Source organism: Calonectris borealis, chromosome 12 (genome assembly GCF_964195595.1).
Source record: "Calonectris borealis chromosome 12, bCalBor7.hap1.2, whole genome shotgun sequence".
NCBI lineage: Eukaryota > Metazoa > Chordata > Aves > Procellariiformes > Procellariidae > Calonectris > Calonectris borealis.
Window position 1 is genome coordinate 5,485,012 of NC_134323.1, and position 13,919 is coordinate 5,498,930.

The window sequence follows — 13,919 nt, forward strand, 5'->3', positions numbered from 1 at the left end:
GAAACAAAATCAAGGGACGAGTTATGAATAAACATAGCAGCTTTCTTTTTTGTTAATTTATAGCTCTCTGAACTTAAAGGGACTCATTTTTCCCCTCCACAAGGAAGTTTTATGTTAAGTAAAAAGTTTTTAAGCATATTACAATAAATCCTCACACACACTATTATTACAAGTTCATGCTTATGTTTCTTTAAATATTTTTTCAGTAACATTTTAAGTTATCTACAGTACTACTGGGAAAAAAAATACATTTACCGGACATAAAATACCAACATCTTTGGCAAATAAGACAGAAAAAAAGTTCATGAACAAAATGACACTTCTACTGGTCAGGGAATCTTTTCTATTCAGTTTGCTAAGCCAGCTGACGTTTTATGTCCAGGAAAATGTAAATATGACGATTTCAGCTGAACGTTAAATAACAAAGCGACCCATAGTTTCAAAACTAATAACAAAACTAACAAGAGAATGCACATGAAAGTATAAGCTATTATTTTTACGTCATGGTCTTTAGCCAAAACCTACCTAGTCAACGTGAATTCTTCCCATGTTTTGAAGCAAACATCAAAGGATTTTTGGAAGGACCAAATATCAGTTGTGAATTATGAAACATAAAGGAGCATTTGCAAATTCAAATCAAGTGTCTAAATTCTAATCTTATGTTTGCAAAACTGGAAGCCATTAAAAAAAAAAATCCAAGGCTTTGTTCAAAAATTGTTAGGAAAAAAATAAACAAAAAACTTCATGTCTGTTTTTAAATAAAGACCAAATTGGGAAAGGTACTTTAAACTAAAAATGAAATTATTTAATGACTCTTCAACTACAGATTTTTCCCTCTAATATTTCATTTAAATGGTTTTTAAATAACTAAGAGCCTGCAAAGCCTGTCAGACAACAGGTCTTTTAATGGAAAACTTCCACCCTTCCCAATTACAGAAACATTGGCAACTCCTCCGCAAAACGTGCATTAGCACTACAGCATGCCTAGACAAAATGTATATACTTCCAAATAAATACAGTAATACTTTTATACAAAACCAACCTAAAATGGTCTTCCCAAAGAAAGAAGAGTAGTAAAATCAGCATAAAGCAGAAGCAAGTCTGTATATAATAAATAACACAATAAAGACTGCTCTCAACTACAATGAAACATTTTACAGAATAGAAAATACGCACATGTGCTAACCTGAAATATGTATTTGATAGATTTTGATTTCCTGGCTCTTAGTCAGGAAGTTAATCATACCAATTTTTAAATCTACTTAGAGAACAACTGATAAGCCAGCTGCAGTAAACACAGGTATATTTTGTACAGGTTTTAGTAGAAATAAAGATAGGGTTTAAATACAAAAAGTACCACAACATATTCAGAAGCACGTGACAAATCTAGACTAGCATGCAGGTGTGCTTATGTACATACACACAAGGAAACATAAAAGAGCTTCAGGAATTTAAGATACTTATATCACTAGTCAACTCATACCTCCCATTACTCACCTTCACAGCTATAGCTGTACACAGCAACCGTTGACCTTTCGACCAGATTCTCGTCATGGTGCCAGCTCACTGCCATGTTCCCCATTCCAAAATAAGGTTCTTGTTTCAAGTACAGCATTTGTAGTGGATCCATATAATTTAATAAAGTCAAGTTATAAGATGTTCTGTTCTTTAGACTTACGTAGTCATCCTCTGGTACACAACAACTGCTTTGATCTTTTGAAACAGACCCTTTCTCCGTAAGAGAAGTAGCAAAATTTTGCTCCCTATCTATTACAGTAGTATCTTTAATTTCTTTGGTCTCAAACAAATTTTGTCCTTGTAATGCCTTGACTGCTTCAATATGCAAGTAGTCATTAAGTCTGAATAATGCTTTACAAGCATCATGTATTTGAGGACTGCAATATTTTATATCATAACCTTCAGTAGGCCAAGGAACTGTAAATAATCTTGTGTTCAAGTACTTGTAAGTGCATCCCGGGTTTCCAATTAATATACGAGACACTGGGGTAACAAAATCTTTTCCTTTGATCCTTACAAGATCTTGAAAGAAACAATCATGTTTTCGCAAGGTCAGAAAGCCCTCTTGTACCATTTGATGGAGCTCTTCAGGAACTGTATCAGATTTTCTGAAAATCAGCTTGGAATATTTGGTCTTCCACTAAAGAAGGAAAAAAAAAACAAAACCATAATAAAACCAGCAGAAGAGCTAATCTTTTTACAGGAACCGAAGTATTTCATATATTCAAGAACAGACAAGGCTAAGTTGACAAGTTATCAAGCATGAGTCTAGAATGTGGTGAAGAAATAGATGCCAGTATTTGTTACTCTATTTTCATATTCCAATATATCGCACAAACAGTGGATATGTACCAGTGGCCTGTAACCAGAGAGTATCACCAGGGCAAATCTCTAAATAAATGAATAAATCTGAGGATTCTGGCAGAAATCAATAGAACATATAAGCTCCTCTGATGAATCTGTAGATAATGCTACCTTTAAGTATACAAACAATGGAATATCGAGCAGTAACAAAGCAACTCCTCTCTTTGCAATGGTTGCAAAGACTGTCCTGTGTCATTCTGATGTACAGAATTCTAGAGGGCTATGTGATAAACTGCAATAGTTTTATATAACAACAATTTTTAGGGCAAAAAATAACAAAATGAAAATGTAAATTTTGAAAAAAGGCCAACATTCTGCTGCACTGCACCTCTATCTTCAAAATAGTCCTTGACATACTGGTCCTTTCTATTTTCACATTCCTTAATGCATGCCAATTAGCTCTCCTATTTTATATAAAAGTTCCCCTTTTAGCTAAAAAAATATTTTCCAAACTTATTTTCCTGCCCATCTCCCCACCACACCAGCTCTAGTATCAGCTGGAGTTCAGCATCCAGCAGTTTGTGGCGGCAACAACTCCCAGCAAGGTATGACGCTGCTAATCAGCAGTATCTTGTTTTGCATGCAAAATACTGCTTCCCACTCCAGAAAGGCTTAGATAATTTTATTTTGTTAATCCAGTTTTCTAAGGAAGTGAGTATCATGTAATCACATTTTTTATTGGTTGCCTCTAAATCTGCTTTAACTACTGATGAGACTGTTTGGCAAACTGGACAAAGGCTAGAGAATAAGTTTTTAAATAGACTAAGTTCCTATGTATTTCATTAAAATTAATAGATAAGTAAAAGAAACAGATGCAAACTAGTGCCCTTAGTAAAGGAAAGGCTGTAATGTGAGACTATCAAGTGTCAATTAGCGTGTGTGAAGCTCTGAACGACTCACTAGATCTATTTCCTTTTCTCCAGAAGTTAGTCACTAGTCTCTGGAAAAGGTAGATACTGATGGTGTTGTGGGGAAAAAAATTAAAGTAAACTGAAATCAGAAGGCATTAGGCAATGGGGCAAGAGCACGTGGATGCACAAAACTGATCTATCAAAACTTTTACTAACGTAATAGCTTATGTTCAAAGTACTTTTAAAAAACAAATAAAAGCCACCAGCACAAAAGCATCACACTGACCTACAATCCATCTGTGGGCTCCTTCTGGTACAACTCAAAACCACTTTACTAGTACTATCTACTTCCAAGTCAGACTTCAGATTTGAACCTGCCTTTCAGGAAATTAATTTTAAAATCCAGAAAAGGTGCCTTTAAAAAATACAAACCAGGCAGTAAGTCAGTATGCACATTTTCTACTGCATGAAAACAGTTAGACTTTTGCATCATAACACGTTGTTATCCTACAACACTGAAGAGGTGGCTTTATAGGATCATTTGTTTCTATAAAAAGGGGAATATGAAACGAGGTCTATTTTAAAAAGAATGATTACACATAGTAAATCATAGTTTACCTATAAACATTGCCACCATTTCCTGTGAATTTTTTATAGTGAAGCTAACTCCCTTTCTTTACACGTTCTTATGGTTTCCAAAAACTAGCTTTCTAGAGAGAGGAAAAAAACCTGTAACAGTATCTACAGATAGTAATAATTTCTGACAATTGTACTTACATGCTATACTTCAAATACCAAAGCTTGAAAATAGTTCCAGATATCTATTTGAAGGTCCCTCCACAATCCCCAGCACAGAACACTGGATCCCAGCTTTCATTAAAAGAACTGAATATAAACTTCATAAACGCAATTTGCCTGAGCTTGCCGAAAGCCTGAAACGATTCCTTTAGAGGTCCTGAACTGCCCCCTTTGTTTCAATCAGTGCTTTGTATCTGTAGCCTTTGAACAGTACAGTGAAAAAATCCTTATAAAGAATAACTACTGAAATCAGTAACTGCAAATTTTAAGGATTTACAGCTACAGGCTACAGTCAGATGTGTGGGTATAGGTTGATGGGAATCGTAAGTATTCTTTCACAATCATACTTAATAATGACAGAACATTATATGTTGTGACATATAAAGATCATTACTGCATGATTTGTTTCATTATGCAAAAGATACGTATAAAAGAAAGAACACTCACAGTTCTATAGCTGTATCCCAGTATTTCTTTAAATCATTCTGTATATTGGACATACTCAGGTCAAATTAACCAATTACCACATTACATATGCTATTATGGCATATTTAAAAAGTCATTATTACTACATATTTTTAAACCATTTAATAAACTGAATTTTTGACATGAATCGCACACATGAAATTCCAAACAATTATTATAAACCGAAGAAGGGAAATAACAATATGATGTAAAGCAACCAAATGCCTGAAAACATGCACTAGAAAGGAAGCACACAGATTTTACAAAGGTAAAAACATTGTATTCCCCTCCTGAACTGCAGAGGTAATGTCTTCCACATTTTATTGCCAGCCAATCAGAGGCATGTTACATTTGGATTATGTTTTAAGATTACATGCTTAAGAACTATTTTATCATTAAGTTTTACATGGTATACTTAGGATTCTACCTTAAAAAAACCTCACACCGGTATCTCGGAAGAAATCAGGAAGTGGAAACATATTTCCGACACATCACATGAAAACAGTTTGGTCGTCTTTAAATCTCCAACCAGTCATTGTGCTATGTCCTACATAAGGAAAGCATTAAGGGATCAGAACACAGGGTGAATGCTGGGTTCACACTGGACACCTTGTTGTTTTGGGGGGATGGGGAAGGGGGAGTAATCATGTACTCTGTGTTGTAACTCTGACAGCAAGTATTAAAGGTCAATTCACTGTTCACTCTGAAAGAAGTAGGTACGTTACTGGCAACTACAGGAGGGAAAAAAAAAGCACATTTGATGCTCAATTCTTCATATTAATATTACACACATGATTTTAAATATACACATGCTTTCACTTCTAATGGTGTTACCTAACAAACAGAATCACCCTACAGGATGATTCAAGTGATAGAATAAAGTTAGAAATCAGCAATAAGGACCCTTGATAAGCAAACGGCCACTTAAATCATGAAATGATAGTTTGTACTTCAGATATTTGTGAACTGCCTCGTTAACAGACTTTTTCTTGTTCATAACTGGCTTTAAACATTACCTTGTTTCAGCCTGTGGTTTAGGGCCCATTTCTAAAATCCTTCATCAGGCAAGATGCATTGAAAGAGGATGGCAGTGAAGTTTTGCTTGTGATGGAATTTCTTAGTTTTGTTCCGACTGTACATTTCCATACCTGGCAGGATACTGTATTTTTTTACTTGCATCCTACCTAACCTTTCCAACACGTTCACAGAATACCACTTTATAAGGGGTGGACCCTTAAAGGAGTAAGGCAGGTCTTCCCAGGAAAGACAGACTTTAAAACTAAACTGTATATGATATTTTATTTTGCCAATTTGTTGTCTTCAAGCTCTCACCCATTTTTTCCTCTCCATCTGTAGTACATTTAAGCATCATGGAACTTGTAATATCTACAGCTGTCATTAAAGTAACATTTCATAACCACCATAAGAATTTAAAAGGCGCTTGTGATGCTTATGATTACCACATATACTCAAAAATACCTAGCATGCAACAAACACTACACAAAAAGTATAATTCTATATGATGCAAAAAGAATGTATCGAAACTCTATTAAGGCTTGAACAGGTCTGATTTCACTGCTTATCTTGTTCCCATTGTCATCTATATTTATGGGTTACTGATACTGAGCAAATGAGATGCTACTTGGGCAACCTCGGCTCCGTCTCCTCTTTTCACATCAGCTCCATGAGACTGTGGATTTACAAAGATGGAAAAAAGAAAAAGATGCTGGGCATAGCAGCAACAGATATAAAAGAAGAGAACAAACAGGAGGGGATGTAACAGGACTAGGAAGGCGAATACAGTCAGCTGCCCGAGTCTCAAAACGGGGAAGAGCTGCTTCTTGAATATTAGTTTAAGACTAATGGTGTTGGTTTATTTGTAAACAAACAAACAAAAAAATCATTCTGTTAAGCTCTTCTATACTTTTCCAGCTCTTCTACACTTTTCCTTGCCCTTACCCACAAAAGTGCTTTTATGGTGAACAGCAAGTTATGTGTTTTCATATTATTACCCTTACAGCTGTTAAAGATCCCAATCAAGAGCTTACTTCCACTATGTTCAGCACTGTAAGGATACAGAGAAAACCATGCTTTCCCTAAGTGTTCTACAACCCAAATGAACGAGAAAGGTGAGGGAAGTATACAGATTGCTCAATATCACAATTGTAATCCCATGGCAAAACTGGAGTTTGACCTCATGCTTCTGAGTCACAATCCAGTACCTGACCCTTAAATACATCTTTCCTCTTCTATAGTGTGGTGTGTGCTAAACTTTTCTTGGCCTTGGAATCCTGCAAAAGAGAAATTCATCCTTGCAAGGGAAGAGTCAGACCTATTTTTATGCTACCATATACATCTTTGAGCCATATGTCAATACAAGAAAGGTGACATGCCTGTAATGTAAGCACGCTTGCTGTAGCTGTTCAAACTACGAGATTCTTTCTTATGCTTTTCATCTTACCGTGTTCCGATTTGATCTGATTGAACCTACAATTCTTGCCATATGTTTTGTAGCTGACCTAGAAAGATCCAAGATAGGTGCAGAATATTCTATTAATTTCATGATACTCTTTCATACACTTATTTGGTTTACTACTCATGTGGCTATGTCTACTGGGCCTGTTTTTACTTTTATTTGATTTCATTTGAGGCATGCATTCCAGTTTCCACAGTTCGTTTTGTAAGCAAAGTCTTAAGGATTACTTATCGTTTAAAAGTAGAATTAAGCCAAAAAATTTCTATGTTAATATTTTCCCTATTTTGTCAAACCTGAGCTATAAAGAATAGTTCTCTTCACAACTCAGAAAAAAAAAACCAAAAACCAAAAAGCCTTAAAAGAATGGTGACATGTATTTTATTTTAACAAAGCAAAAGAAAGTGTGATTCATTGTTACATGTGTTACCTGGTACTCAGGTACTGATACTCAGGGCAAAATCCTAAAAATAAATGAAGTTCACAAAGTTTTCATTCTTGAATAACCCAATTCTAGAGGTCTTATTTTGTACCACCTGAAAGTATATTATCAGCCATCAGGATACCTTTTTCATATCAGATTTCACAGTGTCTCTTTGAAGAAAGATTTATTTGTTGTTCAGTGCAAACAGCCATTTTGGTTTAAAGCAAGCACAGTTAAAAGAAATACATTACCAATTGATGGAAATCAGCATCGGCTGGTGTCACATACGGAAGTCTATTCTCTCCAAGTTCTTCAAGAAGCTTTTTTTTCTGTTTTGGAGGGGTAAAATTGAAACAGAAAATTAGACTAAAAACCAAGATAAAAACAGCCAAGTATAAAATTAGTTGTATTAAAAAGACACAAACGTGCAATTATTTGTCTTACTACCTTCAATTCTGGAAAATCAAATAAGGAAAAATGGATGCAGAAAGTGAGTGGAGCTTTTCCACTTACAAAGCAGTAATTCAGGTCAGGTAGTTTCAGAGCACGTGAGTATTTTTCCTCCTAAATTCTTTTTTAGATAATCAGTCCTTATTACACTGATGAAAATCCATTTTGGTCTACTAATGTTCTTCAGAACTATGCCTACTTTGTACCTTGATACTAATTTCTTGTTTCTTTTTAATTTTATTTTCTACTTCAATTTGTGGATCCAATGGGTACAAAGCTCATATTCCATTAAACGGCTCAACAATATACTTTATTAAAACAATGAGCCTCAATGTTGGGCATATTCTAAAATGTTTCCTGAAATGGGTGTATGAAGGAAAAAGAAAACATCATTTACTGCACACCAAAGCCCCTACAACCTGACAATATTTAAAATGCCATACTCAAGACCTGCCTTTCCAGCAGACAGTCACAATCTGGTTTGATGTTGGAAGTGCACTAAGAACCCGCTGACTGTGAAGAGCAGGTTTTCTCTGTCCCCCTTGTTCTTTTAACTTCCTTTTTACTTCTGTTTTAGACTAAGAATATCTCCACCAATGTTTAGTCAACACGACCACTAAGAAAATGTCAAGGTAAAAGCCTGATTTTCCCCAAACTGCATTTTCCAGGTTTTCATTAATAAAAATAGAATTTTTGTATGCATTATACAATTAATTGTGCAGCTAAAGATTTAGAAAGTGCAAGAGAAGCTTGAAACATGCCATCAGATTTTTGGAATCAAACAATCCCAATCCATGACAAGTCCATCCGCATTTATCTACCAACAGTCTAATACAACAATAACTCAACATAAGTACAGATTAAAAACAGCGTAGAAGTTGTTACAGTAGAAGTATTGGCCTAGAAAATTAATACACTGTTTCCTTTATTTCTTCTTTCTTCTGGCTTGCAAGGATAGTTTCTTTACAAACAAGATTTTTGTTTCTTTACAAACAAATATTTACTAATAAAAATGCAACTCAAAGATCATAAAACTATATGTGCCATACTGCTTGAATATTCCAGATAACAGGAATCAAATTGTCATTTTTATTGCAATATTTTCAACTACATAAACACTATCACAAGAAATAATTGAAGTTGCAGCTCGCTCAATACTTTTATGTTGTAAGAGCAAGACACGATGGAAATGGAATACAGTTTTTATAAGAATAAGGGTATACTAGAAAGGAAAACAGAGTAAGTTAAAAAAGGGTATCACTAACACTTCCGTAAAACCAAGTTATATGGGAACAACTACATATTTCATCACCTAGATGTCACTGCAAATTGATTATTTCATAGACAAGAGAATTCATTGTTAAAAAAAAATTTTTTTTTTCTTGTAAATTCCGCTTTTCATAATCTTTTGGGGTTGCATAAACAGGTCAAAACAAATCTTACCTATTCTGGCAATCCTATTTAAAAAATGAACAAAGAAATATTACCTGTAGTAACTAACTCCTGGCTTATAGCAAACACATAAACAAGGACAGCTGAACTATGAAGAGTGTTACTGTGTATTTTATTCTGTGACCGTGAATTTCATTTATTCAAATTTAAGCATCAAAGAAGATGACGGAGGCTTAAAATCATGAGGAAGCATAGAAGATTTTAACGTTTATAGCTAACAGATGAGGCAAACTAAAATAAGAGCAGGTAGCTCTCTCACTTATCTCCACACTCACACTCTGCTGCTCACCAACTCTTGACTAGACTGAGAAGAGCAGCACTGACATCTATGAACTAGCAATGTAATTTCTCTAGGTCTCTAGTTTTCTTTGGGGACAGGTTGTTGGTATGTTGACATTGAAGTCATTGGTGTAACTTCAGATTAAGTTCGCAAAAATGACATGCTAATTTGCTGCATATTCTAAAACAATAACACTCCTCTATTACAAAAACCTTGCTACAATTTTATTACATGAAATCATTGCAAACATTAGATTGTCTTTGTTATCTGTAAGATAAACCATATTAAACTGCAGAAAAAAAAAAAAGATTTCAACATGGACTCACATCTGTGGGGAAAAAAAAAAGAGGTGGGAAGAAGAGAGATTCTGACAATTTCTTTGTCAAGTACCAGCCTCTTGGCAAAAAGCACACAACATTAAAATGCACTCTTGTGTATAGGCAGTACTAGTTCACATTTGATTGTCAGATCTGGCTAAGTGCCGCTCTTCAGCTTGATGTACAGACTAATACACACAGCTGGGTGGTATAACACGCTGCTCATCTCTTATGCAAGAAACTGTCACACTGTTGTCAAAAACATCAAGCTACTCACAAATACCTCAAAAAAGTAGAAAAAGAGAAAAACCGAAGATCTGGCTCTACCAGCTGGCTGATGTGTAAGTCTAAGCGCTGTTACATAAGCATTAGTTATAGGCTCTTCCAACACGTAAACCCCTAAATAAAAAAAAAAAAAAAGAGCTTTTACTTGAAGGTATCAGGCATCTTAAAAAGCATTTTTCTAAATCTGATTTTTACATTTTAAAAAATTATTAACCGTGTAACAATTTATTCAGGTGCCAGTATTGTTTCTCACACTTTAAAAACCAATGTGATTTTTATATATACATTAGAGATGCCAATACACGGAAGACAATCTTATGTGCACCATTCCTATAATGTCATCATGCACTGTGCACTGCTCAAGAAACCTTGTTAAGTGTTGTACTTGGGCCTTCAGAAAGGAGAAAATCTCTGCAAATACCCTTTTTTGAAGGCTGCTGTGAGTGTTGATAGATCTATTATGGATCTGACTCCGATAACTGGAATGAATACCAGAAGCTATACTAATGCACAATTTTAGAGTGTGCGATGAACTTCCTGCAGACATTAACAATCTCTGCTCATTTGTTAGTTACAAACGGGTTTATTAATGAGATGGTTGGTTGTAAAATTCAGCAAGTGGAATAGTAATAATTGGAATCTCTCAATCACTACACATATCATTTTTATATTTTTTTTTTTCCTAAGTTTCTACATAGCAATATAAGTAATGCATTGTATGTTACAGAGCAGGAGAAGTAATAGAAACACAGCTAATATACATCAAAGTCACAGGCCAAAATGCAGTTATGTTACACACACATGGTTTGTTATTTTCAAATTAAGTGGTATAAGGGAAAGATAGGACTTAATGACATTTTCTGGCCAAGAAGCATGACAGTGTAAAAATTTTTGCAGCTGACATATTTCCCTGCAGGGTGTCAATACCATTCTCAAAAGGTTTCATTTCTCTCTTAATTGTAAGACAAAAGTTCAATATCTAGGCTATAAAGGCTTGTGAAGGCCTTAGTGTTTCAAACATAGAATTCCCACTTAGTTTCATCATCAAACAAGCCAGAAGACAACAGTCATTTTCCAATTTACAGATCATTGTATTGGCTGAAACAATGTATTGTAAAAACTAGTTTTATTGAAATCACATTGAAGTATTATTGAAATTAGTTCTGACAACAAATATAAGGCTGCGATGTTACAATTTCTACCATGTAAAAACACTGAAAACATTAAGAAGCAGAAGTCTGGCTTTTTCCCCCAGTACTTAGCATAAAATGCACTGAAGAATTTATTGAAGAAATTGCGTTTGTTCACACAAGGAGACTTAAGTCAATGCAAGTAGTATTCACCCCAATTTCATTGGGTCAACGATTTTTTTTTTTTTTTATAAAGCAAAGATTGAAAATGTTCATTTTTACTCCCCTCAACCCCCCACAATCTTACAGGAAAGAGAGGTAAAAGCAAGCTGAAAATTTTACCTAAGCTGAATTTTACCTATCTCAAGCCTAGATCTGACAAATAATCTTATTGGGGCTAAAGGAGGGAACAATATACTGCTAGAGGTGAGAGTGCAAAATGCACTGTTGCATTTAACTTCCTATTTTAACAATTCCTAGATATTTAAGTTTTTTTTGTTTTCAATGCAATCCAATGTGTTTGCAGAAATTTCTGGTGCAGCTCCCAAAAAAAGGGCCTCTATTCAAAGCATAAGAAAATATCATCTCCAATACTGTTTTTCCCAATAGTCTTTTGTTTTCCGAAAGGTTATCAGGTTTAGCAAGGCACTCCAAGAATGCATATTGTCATGAAAGAAAGATCTGAATCACAAGTTCAGATGCAAACCTTTGGTTTTCCAAAAATCCCTCGTTTCTATTAGCTTTGTCCCTGCATAAGAATGTACATTAAGGCCTGGGTTTCTCTTTCATCCTTTTTTTTTTTTTTTAATCAACTCTAATAAAACATGGATTTCTTTCAAGTCATGCATGAAGAAAAGGGCTAGTGCTCTGAAGTGAGAGCTCAATGACTTTATAAAGGAAGAAGATTAAATACTTCATATAGTAAAAATTTTGCCACACAGTACTAAGACCCCATCTAGAAAAAAGCCACCACCTTCCAGGAACTTACACAACCTTACCTCCTAACATTCTTTCACATGTTTTTAAAAAATAAAAAATAAAAAAAAACACCACACCAAATTTGGGAGTTTCTTAAGGCAGGAATGTGATTTTGAAGTTGACATTTGTTTAAACTACAAGGCTTTCCAAGTGTTAGCTATTAAAACTTCATAGCAACCAAGATCATTCAAGTGGCTCTCTAAAACAAGTTATGTCAGAAATGAACCTAGAGTAATAAAAAATACATTCTAAATGCACTATTACAGCTTTTATTTCTCCATTATCACATATATTAGATTTCAGAAATTTTTTTCTTCGAATTATTTCTGTAAACTCCACTCATTAAAAGATCTTAAGGGACTGGCCAATTTTACAGCACCATTTACTCACATGAAAAAGTTATATTTCCAGGTTACCCTTCGTTACACTCAAGTCTTAGCAAAAGCCTTGTCTGTGCTACATTCTTTCTATAATCCAGCCTGTCAAAAATACTGGCAGACATATGACCATACTGTACCACACTTTGCACGCTACAGCTCCCCCCCCCCGCCCAGTACTATATGCCAAAAACATTTTCATATTAAGGATAAACTCATATTAAAATTACCTATGATTTTCTAACAATATTTAATAGCCCGTAAATCCACTTCCTAACTATACTACAATTAAAGTATGCTGGTTATTTAATATAACCATTGTGTATCTTGCTTTCCCACCGAACAAACCAGTCCGGTTACAGAAGTAGTAGGATGCAGTTCAAGTGATCTGGTCATGAAAAAAATTACATAGCAAACAATCTACTGTAATGCAAAGACCTCAGGTCTAACACCAGTATTTGTAACTGAGCAGCTGTCTACAGGACTGTTTGATATTGTTTCCTGCAAAGGTACTGTTTGGCTTTGCTTACTAATTTCAACCTCTCTTACCCTTTCTCATAAATCAACAGGCCCAGATTTTGGTTCACACACACACGCAGACCAGTCATGCATATGCACAAGATACTTGACTCATGTAACGGAACTAAGAGTTAATTTATGCATTGAAGCAGCTTAGCAATGTGTGAAAAATGTCTCTGCTACCAGTATTGCCTCTCTCCCCACTTTAACGTGTTACGGGCCTCTTAATTGTTGTTTTAACCTACAGGAACATTGTTCCTTTGGCCAGTGGCCGGTAATGGAACAGAACTGGCAATTTTCTTACCCAGCTGAATGTTGATTTGTCACACATGGATTAGCACTTTAAGTAATCATACTAGAAGTTTGAAATTGTTCAAACACAGCCACTTTTTGCTGACAAAATGCGCCTAAGCCTCCTCAGTATACCTGTCAATAAACTTCTACCATCACTGCAAGCATCTTGACACCATCATCCATTTATTGTTCCCTCTCTCATTTGCGCACGCTCTTCCAGCAGGTACCAGTTGGCAAATGGATCAGCTGTATTAGGTGAGAGGTATGAACATTCAAACTTTGTTTGAAAATGATGACCAAGTTTGAATCAAATCTCCAGTTCTTCAGTTTTCTTATACATATGGACACAAGAGCATACATGCACCTAACAAAATGTTTAAAACAGTGCATACTATTAGATCAACATGTTTGTGAATGACAAGGAATAGATAACGACACTGGGCC

General features: G+C 35.0%; 1 protein-coding gene and 1 long non-coding RNA gene across 11 annotated transcripts in view; both read right to left on the reverse strand.

Annotated features, from left to right (window-relative positions):
* The window catches only part of FTO (FTO alpha-ketoglutarate dependent dioxygenase), a 258,747-nt gene that overhangs the window by 206,033 nt on the left and 38,795 nt on the right, over positions 1-13,919 (reverse strand). For 9 of the 10 annotated variants that reach the window (XR_012675371.1, XM_075161131.1, XM_075161129.1 and 6 more), the window contains 2 exons: positions 7,645-7,722; positions 1,498-2,158 (listed from right to left, as the gene is read on the reverse strand). Coding sequence is in view for 9 of the 10 variants with exons in the window: in XM_075161131.1 (XP_075017232.1) it covers positions 1,498-2,158; positions 7,645-7,722 (739 nt within the window). In the remaining variant the exon portion in view is untranslated. Of the gene's footprint in view, positions 1-1,497; positions 2,159-4,923; positions 5,044-7,644; positions 7,723-13,919 lie in introns of those variants that run through there. The other variant, XM_075161136.1, reaches the window with a different exon arrangement.
* Positions 10,176-13,788, reverse strand: LOC142087193 (uncharacterized). Its single transcript, XR_012675372.1, has 2 exons — positions 13,608-13,788; positions 10,176-10,291 (listed from the first exon to the last, which is right to left on the reverse strand). It is a non-coding gene; the product is annotated as an uncharacterized LOC142087193 (long non-coding RNA).